The sequence below is a fragment of the Pleurodeles waltl genome, chromosome 1_2 (assembly GCF_031143425.1).
Source record: "Pleurodeles waltl isolate 20211129_DDA chromosome 1_2, aPleWal1.hap1.20221129, whole genome shotgun sequence".
Lineage (NCBI taxonomy): Eukaryota > Metazoa > Chordata > Amphibia > Caudata > Salamandridae > Pleurodeles > Pleurodeles waltl.
In genome coordinates, this window is record NC_090437.1 from 571,192,727 (window position 1) to 571,218,023 (window position 25,297).

Consider the following 25,297-nt stretch of genomic DNA (forward strand, 5'->3'; position numbering starts at 1 on the left):
TGTGACGGGTGCCAGCCTGTTGCAAGAAACCCAACCACCAAGGGTTTCGAGATGCACACAAACAGAGGCGGTAACCGAACCACCTATGTCATGTGCTGTGAAATACAGAATGTAGGAAAAAAGAGCAACCAGACACTCCAAAATGATAAGTCCAAAATGAGTGGATTTATATGAGATACTTTAATCCTTTGTGATCGGTAGTTGAATGGAAGCTCAAAGATATTCAAGTCCACTTAATGAACAGGTATATACGAGTTACAGAAACAGCCAACACGTGTTTCGTCCTCACTGACTTTTTCAAGGCTGCAAACAGAGACAAATGGGAACTATTTACAAATCATGACACTACCATCCGGTAGGTACATAGAAGAAAGATGTATCATATTAGAGTTACAGATAAACATTAAAAAGATAATGCATAGGGTAAATTAGCCTTGCAGCGTGCAGAGATGGTCAAGATAGAGATAACCCTTTATGTTAAGACGTTGCACACAAAAAAGAAAAAGAAGAAAGCCACCCTAGGTGAGAAAGAAAAAGATTTTTTTAGAAAATTATTATGTTTATTTAGTTAAATTTCTTTCTATTATATTAAAAAAGTAATGAAGAGTAGGGGAGCAGAGGGCCAACACAGAAGAAATGGGTGCAGTGAGTGGTGTGCTTAATAACCGCAAGGCTAATTTACCCTATGCATTATCTTTTTGATGTTTATCTGTAACTCTAATATGATACATCTTTCTTCTATGTACCTACCGGATGGTAGTATCATGATTTGTAAATAGTTCCCATTTGTCTCTGTTTGCAGCCTTGAAAAAGTCTGTGAGGACGAAACACGTGTTGGCTGTTTCTGTAACTCGTATATACCTGTTCATTAAGTGGACTTGAATATCTTTGAGCTTCCATTCAACTACCGATCACAAAGGATTAAAGTATCTCATATAAATCCACTCATTTTGGACTTATCATTTTGGAGTGCCCTGGTTGCTCTTTTTTCCTACATTCTGTATTTCGCAGAAAAATAAGTGCCGGCCCTCAAAAATAAGTGCTGGTGCTCTGCACCTGGACACAACAAGCACAAATTAAGCACTGCTTACGGGGCACCTAAAATTTTTCTTAACAACCGTTCTCATCAAATACGAAGGTGTGAGACCCAGTAAGGGAGCGCTGATGAAAGGGGCTGCGGGGCTTGAGTTATGACTTCGGGTGCGCTGCTAGTTTCAAGCACGTGGCCTTATCCTTACTGGAAATAGTGCTTTAAAGGGGCCGGTACTGTCCAGTACGGAGTACAGGCACTTTTTTATTTTTAGAGGTAGAGTGCCTGCACTTCTCAAGAAAAACCTAATACTTTTAATTGGAGAGCACCGGCACTTCTCAGAAATAAGCAGGTACTCTGGTACAGAGTACCTGCACTTCTATTTTTACATTTCAAGCACTGACTGGAAGGAATGAGCACTCCGACAAATACAATGCAGGTTGGAGCCCAAAGATAAAAAAAAAATCGATTCAGTGCCTAGTGTGTGAGGGGCGTTTTTAAGCACAGCCACGAGAAAACTAGCATTATGCGGACAATACTCCAAGCTACGATACGAATTGGCTAAACACAAGCCTGGACAAGAGGCGAGTGAAAATTACAGTAACGCATGCAAAGTTTTCGTTATCTGACGATAAACTGTTAAATGAGTCACTCACCCATGCTATTATTGCGGTCTTAAAAGTCAGTTTCATATTACAAAAAAAAAATTCTGCAAACACGAACGTGAACTCGGCGGTGCAGTTCAAAATCGCTGAACATATGTCTGATTATAACGTTTCGTGCACTTAGAAAATCATAGGAAGTGACTCGCAATAAATTCACTCATGTCCGAATGCACTCCGAGGGGAAAATCTAAATGCACTCAGTGAAGAAAAATGATTAACATTGAGTGGTTTCTTATTCAACTCTCGGGGAGACAAGCGGGTTCGGATGAATAAACGGTCCCTGGGGAAAATATTAACAAACTTTGCGGGCTGACATTTGTTGAACAATGCTGCCCTCCGCCGGTTGTTAACAATGTTCCAAGAGCAACGTGCTCCTGTCGCTTTCTGAGAAATAATATACTGTTCTGAAATCCATCACACAAGTTCCAATCAAGGCAGCTGTTTGCCCCAACTTTCCATGAATATCAAAATACGCTTTGGCTTTGATTTCAAAATCAGTATATCGCCATTATCTTGGCAATTTAACACAACTATACATTTTTTTACGTCTCCACGCTGCCGGGAAGCGTAGACGCAAACGGGCATTACAATGTGTTAACAGCTAATAGGCTAACAGCGCTCCTGGCAACTACAAAATATGTATTTATGCAAAGCTGCTGTCAGCTGAAAGCAGCAGATTCCAATTTACAGCCTTACTGCACAAACATGCAGCCTACGTATTAACACCCAATTAGCTGTTCAGCGTGGGTTTCTTGTGCATTACCGTTAAACACAATTTCATAAACGTTTCTTTTTTTTAATTTTGCACTTTTAGATAGCGAGAACTCGACCCGAAGGCATTGGAGCGCTTCACATGAGCACATGACACGCGTCGTGTTTGATATGCTACGGGTTTTAATCTCACAAGTTCTTTGACAAGACATCCCGACTTCTGCTCCTGTAGTGTTGAATGCACTGACTATTCCTTTTCAAACCGTAAGAAGAAATGCAATTTGGGGATTATGTTCTCGTCGATAGGAAAACAAATTCCCGCTGCACTGTGCACCTTTCCTCTGGAAGGACGAAGACAATTTACTTTAAAAGTATTTCTATTTTTAAATATCGAAGTGAAATCTTGGATAGCGGGAACGTTTGGCTAAGTTTCCAATAAAGAAAGTATCGGTGCTTACAGATAACTCGAGGGTGAAAGAAAACACCTTTCCTATCCAGTAGGTAGGATCAATACACAGGATTACGCAGATACAACTATGAATGAACTTCAATTTATGTCAGCATGCAGCCATATTAGGTACATTTTTATCTATGGTTAAAAAAACGAGGCATTACAATTGTGAATCAATTTTGCAGCAGGGCAAATAGTGGACACACATTATGTGCAGGTTATGTTTTACATGGCAAGTGTGCAAGCTATGGTTTGCTGAGCTAACCAGAAGTGGAGAATTTCAGTCTTTTTTTCGTTCTTATTTTGTAACCAAAACTTCACTTCAACTGTTGTTTTTCAAGTTAATTTCAGATTTTTTTAAAACATTAAGGTCCGATGATCAAAACAAATCATAAATTCAGTTTTAGCTTCAGTGAATGTCTTGGATTTTTAATGTGTCCCATATGGTATGGGCCATACCCAAGCCTTTCTGTTCACTGGCAAGGTCATGCACAGAGGGATTTTGTGCAGGAACTAACTTTTGCCTAGTCTCTGTTCCCAACCCTCTGAGGAAAGACAATCATTGCTACACATGCGAAAAGGTCATGCACGGTGGGGGTTGATTGCAGGCTTTGGCCTTTTGCTAGGACCTGCAACCAGCCTTCCACAGCAGCTCACCCACACAGAAGACTGCTTTCAGCTGTGCACAGTGATGGCTGGCCACAGGGACTTGCAAGACCATATACCCAATTACCACGTGTGCCCAATCATCACTCAATGTCCTCACCACACTGTCCATGGCCATTAGTCATGCATAGTTGAGCTGTCACAGTTTTTTTTATTCTGATCAGGATTTGTGGAGCCTGAGCTGGCTTCACGGAGCTACAGACTCCAGGAGGGTCCGTTGAGCACCAAGAGGTTCCACAATCTAAAAATTCAACTCATAATCTGCAAGTCTCCTGGCAAAACCTACTTTTTGGAATTTATTTTACCCCCCAACACCCCTTTATGCCTTATTCATGTAAATATTTTTAGTGGGTTGCTCGGTGCACGATGTGGCCACAACAAAACATTTGTTCTGATTGCTAACCATTCAGAACACCCTAATTAGTGGTTCCTCATCCAGATCACCAAATTTGCAAGTAACATAGGGGCAAAACGGCTCTCTTTATGGTTTTTTAATGGATTTGTGGCTATTACAAGGAATTGCAAATCTGTGGAGAATCTACAAATTAACAGGTAAAAGGTCTACAGTTTAACTCTCAGGAACCCTCTGTATCCCTTGTTTTACTTTTATTTTTTTTAAGCAACTGGTAAGTTTTACACCAAACCTAGCACAGGTGCACTACCGAGTAAAGTTCTAGTTTCATGTAAAGTCTGGAGTAATTCTGTTCAGTGGGTTTTGTTGTGGCACCGAGCAAGGGGTCATATAGCACTTAAAATGGGAAACACTATTTATGGACCCCCACCCCCAATGTATTCATCCCAGATGGATTTGGACGAAATGCAACGTGCAGAAACGTCCTCTTTGACTAGAAAATGTGTGTAAATCTGTCTCAACTGCATCAAAGTTATAAACATAGAAAAACAAGTTTTCAAATGAAACTCAGACCTAACTATAACTATTCAGTCACCATCACCTAGAGCAGGCAGAGAGTAAGAGGTCTTCATTCGTATACATTTATACGAACAGCTCAACAAAAGATGTGACCAACCACTCCAAAATCCGATCAAAGGGTTAAGGTCCTTCCAGGTGATTCACAATCGCTCGGATAACTTGAGGTTGTGAACGAAACTATAAATTATTGCCCCGAAAAATCGTGGTCACAGTCGAAAACATCCCACACAAGGTTTAAACAGATTCCACAAATAAAATATCCCTGCAGTAGAATGGTGGATTCTGGAGAAACTTTGAAATGGAACATAGAATGATAGTTGAAAGTTATTGTCTACTTTGACTGCCAACGTGTCTTACAAATGAAGCCACAAATATACACAATCGATGGTCATGTTTCCGTGAATTTAAACATTTGACTTTCGAAATGGCTGTCCAACTGTTATGAAATGTTCTTTAAGAAAAAAAAGACAAAAAAAAAACAGGCTTCTAGTGCAGGTGGCCTTTTGATTAATTTCAGGGAGCTGAATCCATGGAACCAATTTACAAGTGATTTGCAGGCCTGCTGGCGTTACTCAAATAAAGCGCGTGCTATTAAGATGATTTATGTTACCAGCGCTAACATAAATGATGAAGTGAAGTTTGCAGTCCTTAATTACCGCCATGAATAATCAAGAGCGAAGCCACACTTTGCCATTTACCAACCGTGAAAGATGTGGCAATACGTGAAAGCAAACTAATAGAATGCATTCATTGTTCCTTGTTATTACATGTTTTAAAAGATATTTTTAATCCTACGACACCTTCATTTTGTATCTGTTACTGCTTAACGATTCAGTTGACGTTCGAAAGGATTTTAGTGCCCACGTTTTCAGGCGATCTATTATGGAATAAATACGACCCTAGCACCATAAGTTGAGGTCTGCCAAATGCCTCACGCATGGTAATTGTTTAAGAAAAATAATGTTATCAGCATCATACATTGTAGGCACAGTGTTCCGGGAGTTGCAGTGCAATGACTTGTATGTTCTGTTCAGCGACTGATGTGTTACAAACTATATAAAGCTATGCCCTTGAGATCATGTCCACGGTAGGACGTGTCCTCACAGGTTGGTCGTAAATTAGCATTTAGGGTTCGTCAGAATTGTAGGCGCCTACAGGTGACTCGCCCTGGGTCACAATTCGGCCCCTTCTCAATTGACGTCAGATACTCAAACAAGGATCGGGGTCCCTGCTGGACAAATGCTCAATGAGTCTTTAACCCTTCGATTTATTCTCTAGGCATGGGACACTGAAAGCCTGACATGTCTAAAGCTAAGGAACTAAGGGCCACATGTAGGTAGCTTTTTGTACGTCGCAAACAGCGACTTTCGCTGTTTGCGACGTGCAAAAAGCACATCGCGATGCACATACCCAGTTTTGCGATTCGGTAACCTGGTTACCGAATCGCAAAACGGGTTTGCGACTCGCAATTAGGAAGGGGTGTTCCCTTCCTAATTGCGACTCGCAGTGCAATGTAGGATTGTTTTGTGACCGCGAACGCGGTCGCAAACCAATCGCAGTTTGCACCCATTTCAAATCGGTGCTAACCCATTCGCAAAAGGGACCCCTTCCCCATTGTAAATGTCACTGTAAACAAATTTCAGAGCAGGCAGTGGTCCTGCGGACCACTGCCTGCTCTGAAAAAATGAAACGAAAACGTTTCATTTTTTGTTTTGTAATGCATCTCGTTTTCCTTTAAGGAAAATGGGCTGCATTACAAAAAAAACCTGCTCTATTGAAAAGCAATCACAGACATGGTGGTCTGCTGTCCGCAGCAGGTCAACATCCCTGTGAGGGCCCCCATTCGCAAGGGGGTCGCAAATTGCGACCCACCTCATGATAATTTATGAGGTTGGCATTTGCGACTCCCTTGCGAATCGAAGATGGTGTCAGGGACACCATCCTACATTCGGAATTGCAACTCGCAAATTGAGAGTCGCTCTGACTCGCAATTTGTGGGTCGCAATTCTGAACCTACGTACATGTGGCCCGAAGGCCCATATTTATACTTTTTTAGCACTGCATTTGCATCTTTTTTTTTACGCGAAAGCGGCACAAACTTACAAAATACAAATGTATATTGTAAGTTTACGCCGCTTTTACGTCAAAAAGCGGCGCAAATGCGGCGCTAAAAATTTATGAATATGGGCGTATCTCATCGTCTCAATGTTTCAGACGTAGCATTCCTGCTAGCAGTGCTGACCCCGGATATCTGCGGTAAACCACAGAGGGGTACCAGTACCTACCACTGACCTGCAAGTTAACAGGTCATGGGGGGAGTTGGTACCTGGTGCTTTGTTTTCGGAGAGGACACTGTCAGGGAAGGTGCTGGAATGACTGCAGACATGGTGTTAGTGGTCACTGTCTCTACATACATAGAAGGTGGCCAGGGACCTGACATCGGTCACGCTCACACTAGGTGAAGAACCAGAGGATATGGATTGAGTGGGCTCTCTGACCTCTTGCATAATTTGGCTGCGTGTGAAAGTCCCTTGAGAATTAGAAGGTCCAGGGGCAGAGCAGATCCTATTGTTGGTAATAGGAAAATGTAAATATGTGGCCTGTATGTACAACATATACCTTCTCATCGGTGATCCTTTAGTTAAATTTAATCCATGCTTCTAAAAATCCTCTGATATCTATACTGTGTGTCATACCAGTTCCATAAGTGGCCTTGGTTGGTACATTCGTTCAAATGTCTTTAAAAAAAATATAGATATGCCTGTACCAGAGTGAACCTGTACATTTAATTCTATCCCAAACATCGTTGCTTTAGTTATGGGATCTCAGCACAACTTGTTATCCGCCGACTTTCCTTTTGCACCCCACTCAACTGGAAGAACCACATTTGCCACACTCTTAAGAAAGTCATTTGCCTCCCCCTCTCCCAGCGCTGCTTTGAGAAGGAAGTGCACCACGTTTCTCCTTTCTATGCTCGCTGAGATCTTTCACTTCTTCCTGTGAGTTTGAAATAGTGTTTCCAATTTTCCCAGTTCTAAGAGGAGGTGGGAGTTGGGGGGTCCTTGTACGCAAACAGTCTTTCATGCCATTTCTTGTTATATCATATGTCTGAGCTATTCAGTAAAGCTTTCAATTCGTAGACTGTTGCCAACACCCAGAGATCCACTTCATACAAATCAGCAGCCCACCCCTCTTGAGAATAATCTATTTTTCCTAACCACTGTGCACTTTTGCATAATTAAATGTCTTTCTAGTCTCTTCATTGATTTTCCATATTTGTCACTTTTTTTTTACTTCTGGCCGTTCAAAGGACTATTAGTGCTTACAACTACCCCGCCCCCTCCCCCACCCACCCCCTCCCTCCCCTTTCCTAAACAGTGATCCGGACGTAGCTGGATGTAAATGGAAAACATTAATGTCCCGAAGTAGACATTAGTCTCTCAGCCAGTTCATGCAGCACATTGGCGATCCTCGCAGTGTTTGAATAACGGAGATAGTACTCCCTCTTCCATACCGGTGCCTGGTAAAGGTACTCAGCTTAGGAGCAAAGAATGCAATCATAATAACAACAAATAAAGAAAACTCACCCAGAGGTGTACACCTGGATAGCAGGAACCGGATGCTGCGTGATGGTGAGCGGAAGAAAGATCCGGGAAGCAAACTAGAGGTTGTACAAAACCGCAAATCAAGCACAATCATCTTGAAGCATAAGTAGCAAACGTGATAACAATTTCCACACAGACAGTGCTTGATTTGAGGCGGTGGGAGCCAAAGGAATTTATTTTTGGGGATTTATATTTTCACATTAGATTATTTACCGAGCGCAAGAGGGGAACGTTCAGAGCTCCGGAAAGGCTGAGGAAGAGCTCGACGGCATATTCGTCTCAAAGGGAGAAAATATGAACCTGCAGGGGCAAGAAAAAAAGGGACAGGGAGTGTCTGGCAGTGATTTAAAGACTACCGGCTCATCGCGATGCACATTCACATTTTGCGAGTCGGTATGGACTCACAAAATGTGAATGCGTCTCGCAAATAGGAAGGTGTGTCCCCTTTCTATTTGCGACTCACATTGCGATGCCAAATTGCTTTGTGACCGCGAACACGGTTGCAAAGCAATTCACAGTTACCACCAGTGTCACACTGGTGGTAACTCATTCGTATTGTGAATGTTGCCTAAAAGGTTTTTTCAGAGCAGGCAGTGCGAAACCAAATGGTTTCGTTATTTTTTTTATTTTGCAACTCGTTTTCCTATAAGGAAAACGGGCTGCAAAATAAATTTAAAAAACTGCTTTATTTAAAAAGCAGTCACAGACATAGAGGTTTCCTGTCTTCAGCAGGCCACCATCCCTGTGAGTGCAGGGAATCGCTATGGGGTCGCAAAATGCGACCCACCTCATTAATATTAATAAGGTGGGTCTTTGCGACCCGATAGCGATTCGCAGACGGTGTCTGAGACACCGTTCTGCATCAGGATTTGCGATTCGGAAATTGTGAATCGCACCAACTCGCAATTTCAGAATTGAAAATTCTGATATTGCTACATCTGACCCTAACTGTCTTGCAGCTTTCGGCCAGTTTGTAGTGATAGTTCTCTCAATTTATACATCAAAAGTGCTAAACATCAAATAAAAGCAATGTGCTCAGCCAGTGCAAGTGTTAGCACGGTCGGCAAAGCAAGCAGGGTGCGTCCATGCAATGGCCCATGTTTGGCATGCGCATCTCCAAAGAGAGAAATATTTTATTGCCTGGCCATCATTTTTGTGACATTCAACTCCCACGAGCACTAAAGCCACTGTGCATGGAAAAACTAGTTTCATGGAGAAACCCTTTCCTTTACACGACCAGTAATTAAAGGGATGCTCATTTTCCATTTCCACATTGAAAATTAATTTATTCATGCTCCCTGATGGCCGTAAGTCTCCGATGGTTTTCAGAGACCGAAATAAATTACAAAATATTGGGGAATATTCACAAGCTGGCAAGACTCTGAGTAGCTACCATTTTTTACGCACAGAGCCACCCGAAAACACCCACAAACCTGCCCCTCACAATAGATATGATCATATCGAAATTTAAATTATTATCAAAGAGGGAGGGAAAGGGATTTTGGATGATCCAGCACAAATCCTTCCAAGGCATCAGCAATAATAATAACTGTTGTGCCGTTCTGTTTCAAATGGGTGGTTCTAATCCGTGTTTGAAAAGACCAGCAGCCCTCAGGCCAAAGGAAAGCATTCTTTTTAGGAATGAAACATGCTAACCAACTGTTGAAGTTAGGGGTCATCAATCTTCAAGAGTTCCTCCTTGTTTTTACCGTAAAGGCTTCTAAATAATACTACATAGGTTTTGGCGCACCCTAAGCTAATTTTTGATCATCTATTCTGGTCTACTACTGCCTAGTGCATGATTAGTATAACTAAGGGTATTTTTTGCAGACGGGTTGGCTAATTTCTAAACTGGTCATCAAGAGAAAAGATGTGCAGCAAAGAGCCTCCTCGAGGGGCCCACTGGGCATTGCAGTGCCCGCCCATTGAGGAGCATGGCCTGATGATGAAGCATGTCACTTCTCTGGGTAAGTGTCTGTGCTTCCTGAAAAAGATGCTCTCCCTTGGCCTGAGGGTTGCTGTTCTTTAAAAAAAAACTGATTAGAAACACCAATTTGAAACGAAAGTGCACAACAAATATTATAATTGTCACATTGAAATTTCACAACGCTGGTGGAAATTATTTTCTAGTGATTCCCGTTTATCAGTATCCATTCACAACATTCCTGTGGGTTCTGTGGGCCCATACGCTTAGGCTGCTCGCGGGAGACAAACGCAGTAAACAGGAACACAAGAAACACTGGTAACGCTGAGTGACCTCGCGCAATCTCTCAGCCTTTATTTATACCATGAGGTAGCGGCCAGGGCATACTTCTGTATCAGTAGGTCACTTGGGACACACCCTGTCCTGCTGTGGGATGTTTGGTGGTATGCTCTTAGAAATTGGAACACTCTGCATCTTCGCCTCTTTAACTCCAATCCTGAGTACACTGAGGCCAGTGGAGAAGTACAAAGTGCTTAATGTTGAGGCTGTGTAGATAATCTTGAAACTTCTGTTCTTGGAATGGCGGACTGTTATCAGTCTTGACTTCCTCTGGTAGTCCAAAAAATGCAAATATTTTTTCCATTGCTGGTTTGACACTCAAATGCTGTTGACTTCACAAGCTCCACTGCAGGACATTTGGTATGACTGTTAATGATTTCAACAGTGAGTCAACCATCCGAAAAGTTTCAGAAGTTCAAGCTGATGGATGACCAGGTGAGTGTGCTGCCTCTTCAGTTATCACTGGTGAAACTGGTGGGCCTCCGTTCCCGATGGTGCATGAGAGACAGTCCTTCACTTTCTCCTCGACCCATTTATCCATGCCAGAGAACCACACCTTGTCTCAAAGCCAAGCCTTGGTCTTGGCGCTGTCCCGGTTTCCCTGGAAGGTGAGTTCGACAACTCAGACCCATAGACTATGTGGGATGACAATCTGGCGGCCTTGCAGGAACAGACCCCATCACTCACACTGAGCTCACTGCAGACTCACCAGGTTTGGGGATATGACAGATTGCTCTTCAGCAGTGAGTGCTCGTGCTCCATCCAATAAACTTCACCATTGTCATCTCTATAGGACCTCTTTAGCTTTTGAGATGCACATGTCAGTCGCTGTCGCTTCTTGGATTTCAGCTAAGGGCAGGGTTCAGGGACATGCATTGTCCACAATTATCTTCTGCAACTTCATCCTCTTCATTGTTTTGGGTTGCTTCAGATGTAAGGGAAAACCGGGAGAGCTAATCTGCAGGGATGTCCACCTCGGGTTGATATATTACTTCAAACGAGTAATTTTGAAGCTGGTCAAATCAAATCAAATCATTAACATTTATAAAGCGCGCTACTCACCCGTGCGGGTCTCAAGGCGCTAGGAGGAAGGGGGGGGGTTACTGCTGCTCGAAAAGCCAGGTTTTTAGGAGTCTCCGGAATGCGGAGTGGTCCTGGGTGGTCCTGAGGATGGTGGGGAGGGAGTTCCAGGTCTTGGCTGCCAGGAAGGAGAAAGACCTCCCACCCGCCGTGGAGCGGCGGATGCGAGGGACGGCAGCGAGCGCGAGGCCAGAGGAACGGAGGAGGCGGGTGGGGACGTAGAAGCTGAGGCGTCGGTTGAGGTATTCCGGTCCCTTGTTGTGGAGGGCTTTGAGTGCGTGGGTGAGAAGTCGAAAGGTGATCCTTTTGCTGACTGGGAGCCAATGCAGGTGTCTCAGGTGTGCGGAGATGTGGCTGTTGCGGGGTACGTCGAGGATGAGGCGGGCCGAGGTGTTTTGAATGCGTTGCAGGCGATTTTGGAGTTTGGTGGTGGTCCCAGCGTAGAGGGTGTTGCCGTAGTCCAGGCGGCTCGTGACGAGGGCGTGGGTCACGGTTTTTCTAGTGTCGGTGGGGATCCAGCGGAAGATCTTGCGGAGCATGCGGAGGGTGAGGAAGCAGGCGGAGGACACGGCGTTGACTTGCTTGGTCATGGTGAGAAGGGGGTCCAAGATGAAGCCGAGGTTGCGGGCGTGGTCTGTGGGGGTCGGTGCGGTGCCGAGGGCCGTGGGCCACCAGGAGTCGTTCCCAGGCGGACGGGGTGTTGCCGAGGATGAGGACTTCCGTTTTGTCAGAGTTCAGCTTTAGGCGGCTGAGCCTCATCCAATCTGCGACGTCCTTCATACCCTCTTGTAGGTTGGTCTTGGCGCCGGCGGGGTCCTTGGTGAGGGAGAGTATAAGTTGGGTGTCGTCGGCGTAGGAGGTGATGATGATGTCGTGCTTGCGTACGATGTTGGCGAGGGGGCTCATGTAGACATTGAAGAGTGTCGGGCTGAGCGATGAGCCTTGAGGTACGCCGCAGATGATCTTGGTGGGGTCTGAGCAAAACGGTGGGAGGTAAACTCTATGGGAACGGTTTGAGAGGAAGGAGGCGATCCAGTCCAGGGCCTGGCCTTGGATCCCGGTGGAGCGGAGGCGGGTGATTAGGGTGCGGTGACAGACGGTGTCGAAGGCCGCCGAGAGGTCTGTCCATCTTTTGATCCATGGTGGCCTGTTTCTGGCAGTTCCGATGAACAAGTGGACCAAAGGTTTGTGATCGGCCACCACCTGGAACGTATGGCCACAGCAATAAAAATGAAAGTGTTGGCACACCCTCCGGATCATAAGGGCCTCACGCTCAATCTGGGTGATCCAGGCCTCAACTTCAGTGAGTGCCCTGTTGCGTACACAATGGGGATCCATGTCCCTTCTCTGTTCTCCCTGAGTAGAACTGTGCTTAGGCCCACTGGACTTGCGTCCACAACTAGTTTAGTTTGGCATTTCGGACAGGCATCATGCAGGAATGCACTCTTCACTTCTTTGAAAGCCTGCACAGCCTTATTGTTCCAGTCCCACAGGCTGTCTTGCTTGGTAAGAGCATGCAGCAATTCAGACAGGGTGGTCAGGTCAGGGATGAAGTGTCTGCAGTAGATGGTCATTTGCAGGAAGCTGCATACTTCCTGACCTCGGGTCGCTCCCCACGCCGCACGGCTCCTCCTGGGTGCCCGTGTCTCACTCCCGCTGCTGCCGAGGGTTCGCCGCCCCTGGTGACTGTTGGTTGTACTGCTAATCTTTTTTTCTCCCAAATTGTCTTGTAACTTGTTGTTTATATTTTGGCATTCTGCTTTTGCTTTTTGTCTCTCGTTTTGGTCTCTCTGCTAGGCGCTCCCTTTTGCGCCACTGCCCTCTGTGCCCTCCACCCCCCACTTCCCGCCGCTGCTCCCCTGCGGCCCGCCCCCTTTTACCTTCTGTCTCCCGTGCCCTCTCCCATTGGCCGCCCGCTCCCGCGTCCCAGCTCCTCCTCCCTCCCACTTCGCCTCTTATGGAGGTGGCCGCGTGGCAGTGAGTGCGACCTGACCTCGGGTCGCTCCCCACGCCGCACGGGTCCTCCTGGGTGCCCGTGTCTCACTCCCGCTGCTGCTGAGGGTTCGCCGCCCCTGGTGACTGTTTGTTGTACTGCTAATCTTTTTTTCTCCCAAATTGTCTTGTAACTTGTTGTTTATATTTTGGCATTCTGCTTTTGCTTTTTGTCTCTCAGTTTTGTCTCTCTGCTAGGCGTTCCCTTTTGCGCCACTGCCGTCTGTGCACCCCCAATTCCCGCCGCTGCTCCCCTGCAGCCCGCCCCCTTTTACCTTCTGACTCCTGTGCCCTCGCCCATTGGCCGCCCCGTTCCCGCCTCCCAGCTGCTCCTCCCTCCCACTTCGCCTCTTATGGAGGTTGTCGCGCAGAAGCGCAGCGGACATGCGCCGCTGGTGCACCGAAGGCAAGCCCATCTGCGCCCATCCGCGCCTGGACCGCGCCCAGCGCCAGGACCCCTGGACCCCGTGCCCCCAACACCCCCATGCCGCGCAACACCAGACTACACTACGACTCCAGCACCCTCCACGCACTCAACACTGGATGAGACCACCCCTGCTACCGGGCCACTGCATCCTCCTCAACACCCGCTCCGCTCGTAAGCACGCCATCGAACTCTGGGACCTCCTAGACACAACCACCCCTACGTCGCCTTCCTGACGGAGACCTGGCTGAACGCCACTTCAGCACCAGACATCGCCATAGCCGTCCCACAGGGCTACAAGATCTCCCGCAGAGACCGCACCAACAGAGTGGGAAGGGAAATCGCCATCATCCACAAGGACACCCTCCGAGTCTCGACCAACACCGATGACACCCTCACCACCGCCGAGCACATGCACTTCCAGATCCACACCAACCCCAACACCACCCTCAGAGGAACACTCGTCTACAGACCACCCGGACCACGACCACAGTTCAGCGACACCATCGCCGACCTCGTCAGCACCCACGCCCTCGCCTCCACGGACTACATCCTCCTCGGGGACCTGAACTTCCACCTCGAGAACAACAACGACGCCAACTCCACCGCCCTGATCGACAACCTCGCCAACCTCGGACTCAAACAGCTCGTGACAACACCCACCCACGCCGCTGGACACATGCTGGACCCCATCTTCTCCACAAGCCCCCATGTATCCTTCAGCCACACCACCGAACCCCACTGGACCGACCACAGATGCGTCCACTTCACCTTCAGGAAACCCACCACACACCACCGCACCCAACAGCTACCACGCCGCTGCTGGGGCAAGATCACCAAAGACCAACTGACTACTACCCTCGCCCTGAGACCACCCGCCGACCCCACCGACCCAGACACCGCCGCGACTAACCTCAAACAGTGGATCAACGACTGCGTCGACACCCTCGCCCCTCTCAAGACCTCCACAACCAACCACACCAACAAGAAAGCTGCCTGGTTCACCGAAGACCTCCGGATCTCCAAGCGCACCTGTCGGAAACTGAAGAAGAAATGGCTCCATGACCGAACACCAGACAGCCACACAGCCCACAAGAGCGCCACCCGCAGACACCACCAACTCATCAGGACCGCCAAGAGGACCACCTTCAAGGACCGCTTAGACAACAACGCACACAACACCAAAGAGCTCTTCCGCATCGTGAAAGAACTCTCCAACCCCAGCTCCAACACCAACAACATCCCACCATCACAAGACCTGTGCGACTCCCTGGCCACCTTCTTTCACCGCAAGATCACCGACATCCACGACAGTTTCAACTCCGACACCCCCGCACCCACCACCGAGACCACCACCCCTGCGACCACCACCCGCACCAGCGGCTGGTGCGACCACCACCCGCACCAGCCGCCTGACCGCCTGGTCCTACGTCAGCGACGAAGACACCATCAAAACCATGAACTCCATCCACTCCGGATCCCCATCCGACCCCTGCCCTCACCACGTCTTCAACAAAGCCAGCACAACCATCGCGCCCCACCTCCGGAAAACAATCAACAGTTCCTTCGAGACAGCAACCTTCCCGGAAAGCTGGAAGCACGGCAAGATCAACGCCCTTCTGAAGAAGCCCAAGGCGGACCCCAAAGACCTCAAGAACTTCTGGCCCATCTCCCTGCTCCCGTTCCCGGCAAAAGTGACAGAGAAGATTGTCAACAAACAGCTAACTCACTACCTCGAAGACAACAACATCATGAACCCTTCCCAATCCAGCTTTCGCAGCAACCACAGCACCGAGGCCGCCCTCATCGCCACCACTGATGACATCAGGATCCTGATGGACAAAGGGGAAACAGCCGTCCTCATCCTCCTGGACCTATCAGCAGCCTTTGACACAGTCTGCCACCGCACCCTATCAGCACGCCTCCATGACAGTGGAATTCAAGAGAAGGCCCTGGCCTGGACCACATCCTTCCTCTCCGGCAGAACCCAGAGCATCCGTCTCCCACCCTTCCGCTCAAAAACCACCAAGATCATCTGCGGCATCCCACAGGGATCCTCCCTCAGCCCCACGCTGTTCAATATCTACATGGCACCGCTCGCCCACGTCGCACGACAACATAACCTCAACATCATCTCCTACGCCGACGACACCCAACTGATCATATCCCTCACAAAGACCCCCACACCACCAAAGCCAACCTCCACAGAGGAATGAAGGCCGCAGCTGACTGGATGAAGGACAGCAGACTGAAGCTGAACTCAGACAAAACGGAGGTCCTCATTCTCAGACCCACCCCATCAGCCTGGGACGACTCTTGGTGGCCCACATCGCTAGGCACAGCCCCGGAACCCACAGACCACGCTCGCAACCTGGGGGTCATCCTCGACTCCACCCTCTCCATGACCAGGCAAGTCAACGCCGTCTCTGTGTCCTGCTTCAACACCCTGCGGATGCTCCGCAGGATCTTCAAATGGATTCCCCCTGACACGAGGAAAATCGTCACCCAGGCCCTCATCACCAGCAGACTCGACTACGAGAATGCCCTCTACTCAGGAACAACAACTAAGCTCCTGAGACGACTACAAAGAATCCAGAACGCCTCGGTATGACTAATTCTCGACGTCCCCCGACGCAGAAACATCACACCCCACCTTAGAGGCCTGCACTGGCTCCCCGTCCACAAGAGGATCACCTTCAAACTCCTCACCCATGCACACAAAGCACTACACAACACCGGACCTACATACCTCAACAACCGACTCAGCTTCCACACCCCCACCCGAAGCCTCCGCTCAGCCAACCTCGCCCTCGCCACAATTCCCCGTATCTGGAAAACCACCACCGGCGGCAGATCCTTCTCCTACCTCGCCACCAAGACCTGGAACACTCTCCCTACCAACCTACGACAAACTAAGGACCTGTTGGCCTTCAGAAGACTTCTCAAGACCTGGCTCTTCAATAGGGCCCCCCCCCAGCGCCTTGAGACCCTCACGGGTATGTAGTGCGCTTTAGAAATGCAGTGATTGATTGATTGATTGATACTTCAGATGGGTTCTGTGGGACTGCAGTGGACATAATGGCTTCACCTTTTTGAGTCAACCTATAGTCTTTCATTTGAGAAATGGTAGCCAAAGAATTCTACAGCATTGGTATGGAAAAATCACTTTTGTCAGTGTAGTGTTAGTCCGCTGTCTGCTAGACATTTGAGTGTGGCCCTCAAGCTCACACAATGCTCTTCCAAGGTGTTCAAGAAGATAAGGATATCATCACTTAAGTTAATCTCTCCCACTAGGCCTAACAGCATCTCACTAATACACTCGTGAAAGACTTCAGCAGCTGAGGATATTCTAAAATTGAGGCACCTATATCGATGGAGGCCCATGTGGGTTAAGAATGTTGTGATGTACCTGCTCACTTCATCGAGAAGTAGTTGGTGTTATCCAGAGTTTAGGTCAATCTTGGAGACCACTTGGCTCCATTTAGATCTGCTACGATCTCATGAATAGTTGGGGTAATGTGCCACTCACGACAAATGGCTTTATTGTGTAACCTCATGTCTACACAGACTCTTATGGCCACTGATTGTTTGGGCTTAGGAGCTATCATGAGGGGTGCCACCCATGGGGATGGTCCTATTACCTTTTCAATCACACCTAGACATCCAGCTGTTGCAGTTCCTTTTCAACCAGTGGGAGTAGGTGAAAAAGCACCCTTCTACACTGCAGGGCCACTAGTCCTATTGTCTGATCTATGTGGAACTTGATCGTCGTGTCTTTGAGGCAGCTGAGGCCTTTGAATAATTCTGGGAAGTCAACCAGGATGTTGTGTGTGTGAGACTGGTGTACTTGCAGGGTGAAGAAGAGTAGTTCTCTGCCGTGTGGCTCCGTAGCAACGTGCCAGTATCTGCCTACATTACAAGGAACTTGACTTGCGTTTTCATGCCACCACTTTCGATTATTAGTTTGATTACCCCTCTCAACGGCATAGGGTCTGTGCCTCCATAGGTGTAGATCCTCGCTTTTGTAGGTGTGATTTTGGATTTAGTTTACGGAATGAAGTCATGTATATGACCTTCAACGAAGCACTGGTGTCAATGAGGGCAGGGATCTGAACTCTGCCAACTTCCACTTTGCACTTGGGCGGAGGTCTCTTGCAATGATTTTCTGTACCTTAGAACAATATTTGGGAACATTTCTTCGTCATTGTCATCCCAAGGGTGACTCAAAGCCACAATGCACTGGTTGTGTTGTCTTTCTTCGCTGTTTTCTATTGACAGGTGGCAGAGAGTCACCCACCCTCACCCCCAGCAAATGTAGCTGTTTGTCGGACTACTGATACAGCAGACTTTGGCAAAATGGTTTGTGCGGCCACACTTCAGGCAGCGATTCCCTTGTGCTGGGAACATGTTGGGTGAACAATGTACCTGCTGCAGTTCCCACAGTCTTTCTCACCATGCATGGGATTGTGGTCACACATGGCCTTGCAGGGCATCATTCTATTGCATCTATTTACTCTTCCTTCACTTTCACTGCTTTTGGCATTGTTCGTGTGTTTGAGCCTCATTTAAGGGCTAACTCCATGTCCTCAGCCTGGCTATCTGCTAACTTATGGAACTGAGCCAGGATTAGTATATTGTATAGCATGATGTCTGGTTGGCGCAGGATGAGCTTTCTGAGGTTGGACGACCACCACCCTTGGATAAGCTGTCCTTGGAGATCATCGTGTCAGTCAATGTTTGTGCGTGTACTTGCCAATTTGCGGATACACGCATAGAATGCAAACACTGATTCACCTTCGGTCAGGTAGGTAGGTAGACCTGCAGGAAGGTGCACAACAATGCCAGACAACCTCCTCTGGATGCGGCCCTGGGGACAGGGGTGCTGCATGGCTCACTTCGTGTTCAGCTGAGGGGTAGGCACACACACACACATGGGGGACACCGGCCTGGCCACCAATGTGGTGTTAGTGGACCCACGTGCTTAGGCCATTCACAGGAGACATACGCAGGAAACAGGAACACACAATACACTGGTACTGCTAGGTGACCTTGAGCAATCGCTCAGTCTTTATTTATATCATCGGGCCACACCAAGCCCTCTGGCTGTATGCATGATACATTGTATGGAAAAGGCTGGATGCCACTCTACAATTGCTGTTTCTACTGACTTGGTGTAAAACAAAAGAGTGGGAAAAAGTAACCTCCATCACAAGTGAACGCATCTGCCGGCCTTCAGGGCCATGGGTGGCTAACACCCAAGGGATGTTTACATATATCTTATCAGCGCTAAGGTGAGTCCTGAGTGACAGCAGGTAAAACTTACAGCTACAAGTCCCACCCTTCATCCACCTACAGGCAACAACGGCCGGACTAAAATAAACTTTGCGGCCGATTTACAAGGCCCTTGCGCCGCCTGTGCCTCACTCCCACCAAACCCCCCGCCCCCATTAGATCGTTACCTACATTACAAGCTGCACAAGGGGCTTGAAACTAAGCTCCTTAATGTGGATGAAGTCTAGCAAAGACTAAACATTTTCCCTTCATCCACAAAAATGTCAGAGTTTCCAGAGAAGTTAAAACTTCTTCAACCCCTACGACAAATACCTATCTGAACCAAATCCCGCAGTAAGCAACTTGGTTCTGCTTCTGCTACGAAAATGAAATACCAAAATTAAATAACACCTTGTTTGTGGCTAAAGCCCAGCAGATCCTGCCTATTTTAAATGAAAGTCTCCATGAGATAAAGTGTGTCAGATTTCAGCCCTTTCAACAACGAAATCCTTTAAAAGACCTTGTCATCTACTTTTTGTTTGGGTCTGGTGTTTTGTGATTATTTGTAGTTTGTGTTGGTGTGAAGAACATTCATTTTCCTGCCAGGTTTGCATTCTCTCCAACTGAGGTGCAGATTTGTCAAAAAGCACACCCAAAAGAACAATACTCACTTTAAAAGCATTCCCCACTCCAGACAGCAGCAAAACCAAATGTTGTCCGTGCCTAGAAAAGTAAAAGGCGACAAAGCAGAATTACAGAATTAGAATGCTTAAAAATCCTGGGTCATTTTCACAACCTGTCAAGTTTTTAAACTGTCTAAGAAATGGATTTCCTATCTAATCCGCACCTGGCCCAGGGAGAAGAAGCTCCCTTTGAATTCCAGGCATCTCGACTAATCCTCCTAAATCCATTTTATAATGAAAAAAAGAAGCCTGTGCATCTCCACACTCAAAAAGACAGCTGGTATTACGTGGGAAAATAACACCTGCTATCAGAATATGTATAACCTCTAACTTAATCGAAAACTGGTAGGTAAATTTGCAGATTTAGAGATGTTATGATAAACGTGTTAATTTACCAATCGTGTAAACTAATTTACGTTTAGTTTTAAGTTTTAGTGCGCTTTTTTCACCTAAAGAGAAACTAAGTAAAAAGAAAAAAGAGAGTCCATGGACTATTTTCAAATCATGTGATTTTTTTATACTAACTCTGAGTTGTTATGTTTATATGGTATGTTTTACATGTGATTTACTCAGTGATTACATTGTTTAAAAAAGTGTCAAGTCAACGTTTTTCCTAGGAGCCTGTCTGTGTTGCTGCCTGATGTCGTATTTTTCTGAACACCAACGCTCCCTGATGTTAATATCATCTCTTGTCATATTCTTCCACCAACCTACACTTCTTGTATCTCTATCGCTTTTTATGCAGATTTACTTTCATCTCTGCTTTCTCTCTTTCTGTCTTCCTATCCTTCTTTTCCTCTCCCCTTCTACCAGCTGTGCCTTTTTTTAGGGTCTAGCCTGCGATAGCATGCACTAGCGCATGCATATCGATGCGGGATGCTGTACTAGGTAGAAAAGGGCTTGGAGCCCCGCCCGTGTCACGTCACTGTCTTTCATTGGTTCGTGGGCTTGCCTTTTAAAATCTGCTTGCTGTCATTAGTGGAAGGCACGCATACGTCATGCCTTTTATGGTGGTGAGCCCTCCGCGAGCACAGCAACCAAGTACTGAAAACATACAAGGCTCGCTGTTTTCAGTCCAGTTTGTAGACTACTTTTTCTCTTTTTTCGCAGTGCGATCTCGCTTGGCAGAAGTCGAGCGCTTTGCATGACATCGACTCCGAGACCGTTTCTATTTCCATTTTTAGCAGCACGATCGCACTCGTTTTTTTTCCATTTAATGAGGCAAGAAAAGCCCGGTTAGGAGTTTACAACTGCTAATAGCTCTAACTCAGAGAAATGCGAGACCCATTGCATTGCAAATGCTTGTTTCTCTTGACCTGGTGAAACTAAATCTCAGTCCCGATAAACGAGTGGTGGTGCCCTCTCCCTGCAACCACATGCACACATTGAGCATCTGATTTAAAACAAAAGTTGGATGATGCAGTGTAGCCCTGCCAGAAGATATCTGAGTGGGTTTCTGGCATTTTGATCCAGTCTCAGAGCAGGGCTGATTTATATTTTCCCACAATACAGGATATCTGAAAACTCTAACATTTCCTGACCCCAGAGCCAGTCATCAGCTTCCAGAAAAAAACATAATTTTAGAGGAAGCATCTCTGCCAGACCAGGTGGATAAGAAGGTTGAGGGCGCAGTCAAAAGAGCTTATTCGTCAATTAATATTGCGATTAGGACAGGAGCCTATGCAACCTATACTGTCCAGTCTTCGCTGCATGACTTCTAAGCATTAGCAGAAGAGCTGCAGGATGGTGGAGATGCCAATTCCAGTCTATAAACCATGGAGCAGAAGGTTAGATTCCTTTCTGACTTTACTTTAGATTATCTCTTGGTTGTTTTAGAAAATTTGGCTGCAGCGATTTATGCTAGGTGCCATATAAGGATAAGGACTTGGAAAAAACACAGTTCACAGAAGCCTCTTTTGTCCCATCACCCTTTCACTGGTATGGACTGCTTGGTTTCCAAACTGGAAGAGATAGTGAAGACCAAGGACCGAAAGTGACATCGGCCATTGACCGATGTCAAGGACCAAAAAGGATAAAAGTTTGGCTTTCGCCGAGCCTTTGGTAATTTGTCACCAAGAAAGGGAACCAGCCAGCCCTTTCGTGACAGGAGATGTGGCCTGGCACACCCTTTCAAGCAAATACCGGTGTCAATCTTCTGCCCCTTGCTCCACTCCAGCCAATTCCAAAGTATGACTATCCAGAGGTAGTAGGAGGATATGACTATCCAGAGGTAGTAGGAGGTCAGATCACTTCCTGTCTTTCATCTTGGGAAGCGGATGATACAGATGCACGAGTACTACAGCTGGTGAAAGATTACATGATAGAATTTTCACGCCCTCTGGACAGCATCTTCATTCAGACCCCAACCTCTCATAGGAACAAGTTTTGGAAAAGGGGAACTCAGGACCTCCTCAGAAAAGGGGCAATAATTCCAGTTCCAAAGGACAAATGGGACCAAAGTTGCTACTCACTGATGTTTTTGGTGCAGAAATGTTCCGGAGACCAGTCCTGGACTTCAAAAGGGAGAACCTATACATTCCTCAAAAGAGGTTCAAGATAGTGAATCTTCAAAATATCATACTTCTTGTTTCTCCTGGTAAGCTTCGATCGACATCCTTATGCACCTTCAATTGCAAACATTTCTCAGATTATTTTAAGAAGTCATTTTCAAATCTGTGTTTTTCCTTTCGGGCTCTCCTCAGCACATAGAGTATGTATTACGATTCTGGCACCCTTAGTGGGTAACCTTTATTCCTTGGGCTTGATGGTATTTCCCTACTTGGATGACAGTCTAATCTGCTCATTCTTTTGCTGAAGGTTTGCAGGTCATCCATACTGTCCTTGAGTGCCTAACAGAATATGGATTTGTGCTAAATTCCAAGAAGTCAAAACAGCTTCGTTCTCTGGAGACACAATTCATCTGAGCTTTGTTTGGCATGATTCTGGTGGGAAGTCTTCCCCCTCCAGCCCGCCAAGAAAAGCTCATGTCTCAACTCAGAAATCTGTTAGGTCTTCCACAAGTCCAGGCAAGGGAATGGCGGAGAATTCAGGGATACGTGACAGCTGCTCTATTTCTTGTTCTGTGGGCTTGCCTCCACCATTTTCATCTAATGACTTTTCTCCTGTCTCTCTGAGGTACCACCTCTCAGTCAAATACCCTGGTTCCAGTGTCTCAAGCAATAGTGCAGAAATTACAATGGTGGTTGAATGGTGAAATGAAACAAGGGGGTTCTCATCTCTCATCCTCCACCATTAACAATAACGAGCGAGGGTGCCACTTTGGTGACTCTCTCAGTCCAGAGGCTTTGGACCATATCAGAAACAAGGATGTCATGAAACTGGAAGGACTTAGCAGTTCACAATTCTCTTCTACCCTTTTCTCCTCAAATACTTAACAGCCATGTACTGATTAGAATGGACAGTAAGGTTACAAGGGCTTCTGTGAAACATCTGAGGGAAAACATCTCTTCTCCTTCCTTAGCTTTCCTTGCAGTGCAGATAGGGAATTGGGTAGAAGCAAATTTGCTTTCTACAACGCTCATGAAGACCTCTTGCGTCAGACATTCCCCTCCCCGTCTCCCTGTTTCTTCCTCCCCAGACATTTCAGGAGATATCAGACCTGTTGAGCACCCCATGGTTCGACATGTGTCTTAGTAAAATGCTCCCCTCTCCAGTTTTTGGTCTCTTTTTTCCTTGGCCGTCCAGCCTTCTATACACATTTTCCCCATTTCCATTCATCAGCAGAGCTCTAATGAACATCCTGAGAGACGTTGCAGAGGTTTTCTTAGTAGTCACATATTGAAAGTGACAACCTTGGTTCCCTTGGTTACTCCATCTAGTTGTCCATCATCGTTGGGTATTTCCTTTAGTTCCATCTCTTTTCCAGTCACCCAGGATGACAGAGAACACTCTTCATCATCTTGTTCTGGGTGTTTGGAGACTGAAAGGCAGTAGCTGCAATCCTTAGTGTTAGAAATGGGGTCTTTGATTGACAGTCAGGTTACCCCCTGTTCAAGAAAGGACCCTCACTCTAGTCAGGGTAAAACAGAATCACCCTCAGCTAACCCCTGCTTACCCCCTTGGTAGCTTGGCAGAGCAGTAGGCTTAACTTCAGAGTGCTAGGTGTAAAGTATTTGGACCAACACACACAATAACTTAATGAAAACACTACAAAATGACACAACACAGGTTTAGAAAAATAGAAAATATTTATCAAAACAAAACAAGACCAAAACCACAAAATTCCATAATACACAAGTCAAGTTATCAATTAAAAAGCAAAAAGAGTCTTTATGTAGTTTTAAACACACACTAACACTGTTAGGGTGAAAATGAACCTTGGGTGCGTTAAAAAATAACCCGCACGGGTGAGTGTGCATCAAAAAGGGCTTGCGATGCATAGATTTTAGTCACGAGCGAGACCTTGCGTCGTTTCTCCTTTCTTCGGGTCAGGGCGCGTAGTTTCTTCTCTCTGCAGGAGAGCGATGCGTCGATCCGGTCAGCACTCTCGGGTCCGGGCAGGCCTTGCGTTGTTTTTACAAGCCCAGCGGTGCTTGCGTCAGAAAACCAGCCGCACGATGATCCAAAAACCACGCAGTGTGGGTTTGCGATCTCCCAGCCTCCATCAGCGATGCTGCACGTCGTTTCTCCAGCTCCGTGCATCGGTCCTTTGGTCGCATTTCGGGTGAGCGTCGATTTTCAGCTGCGGAGCCGGCAGCGCGTCGTTTCTTAAGCCGCAGATCGGAGTTGCATCGATCTTTTCCCCGCATGGCGCTCTGTGCGTGGATTTCCTCCTCTTAGGCTGCCAGCTTCTCCTATCAGGGTCCCAAGAATTGGATGGGCACCACAGGGCAGAGTAGAAGTCTCTCCAGAGACTCCAGGTGCTGGCAGAGAGAAGTCTTTGCTGTCCCTTAGACTTCAAACAACAGGGGAAAGCTCTAAATCAAGCCCTTGGAGATTTCTTCTCAAGATGGAAGGCACACAAAGTCCAGTCTTTGCCCTCTTACTCTGGCAGAAGCAGCAACTGCAGGATAGCTCCACAAAGCACAGTCACAGGCAGGGCAGCTCTTCTTCCTCAGCTCTTCAGCTCTTCTCCAGGCAGAGGTTCCTTTTGTTTCCAAAAGTGTTCTAAAGTCTGTGGTTTGGGTGCCCTTCTTATACCCATTTTCTCCTTTGAAGTAGGCCTACTTCAAAGCAAAGTCTCTCTTAAATGTGATATCCTGCCTTTCCCAGGCCAGGCCCCAGACACTCACCAGAGGGTTGGAGACTGCATTGTTTGAGGACAGGCAGAGCCCTTTAAGGTGTAAGTGACCACTCCTCCCCTCCCTCCTAGCACAGATGGCTAATCAGGAAATGCAGACTACACCCCAGATCCCTTTGTGTCACTGTCTAGTGTGAGGTGCAACCAGCCCAACTGTCAAACGGACCCAGACAGGGAATCCACAAACAGGCAGACTAAGCAAGAAAATGCCCACTTTCTGAAAGTGGCATTTCAAACACACAATTTCAGAATCAACTTTCCTAAA

At 46.9% G+C, this 25,297-nt stretch overlaps 1 protein-coding gene across 2 annotated transcripts in view; it reads right to left on the reverse strand.

Moving 5' to 3' along the window:
• The window catches only part of LOC138301615 (UPF0462 protein C4orf33 homolog), a 210,328-nt gene that overhangs the window by 23,869 nt on the left and 161,162 nt on the right, over positions 1-25,297 (reverse strand). Inside the window, exon 5 of one of the 2 annotated variants that reach the window (XM_069242131.1) lies at positions 19,761-19,812. The exons of the other annotated variant lie outside the window; for it this stretch is intronic. Within the exon in view, the coding sequence (XP_069098232.1) occupies positions 19,761-19,812 (52 nt within the window). The remainder of the gene's footprint in view (positions 1-19,760; positions 19,813-25,297) is intronic. 2 annotated transcript variants of the gene reach the window in all.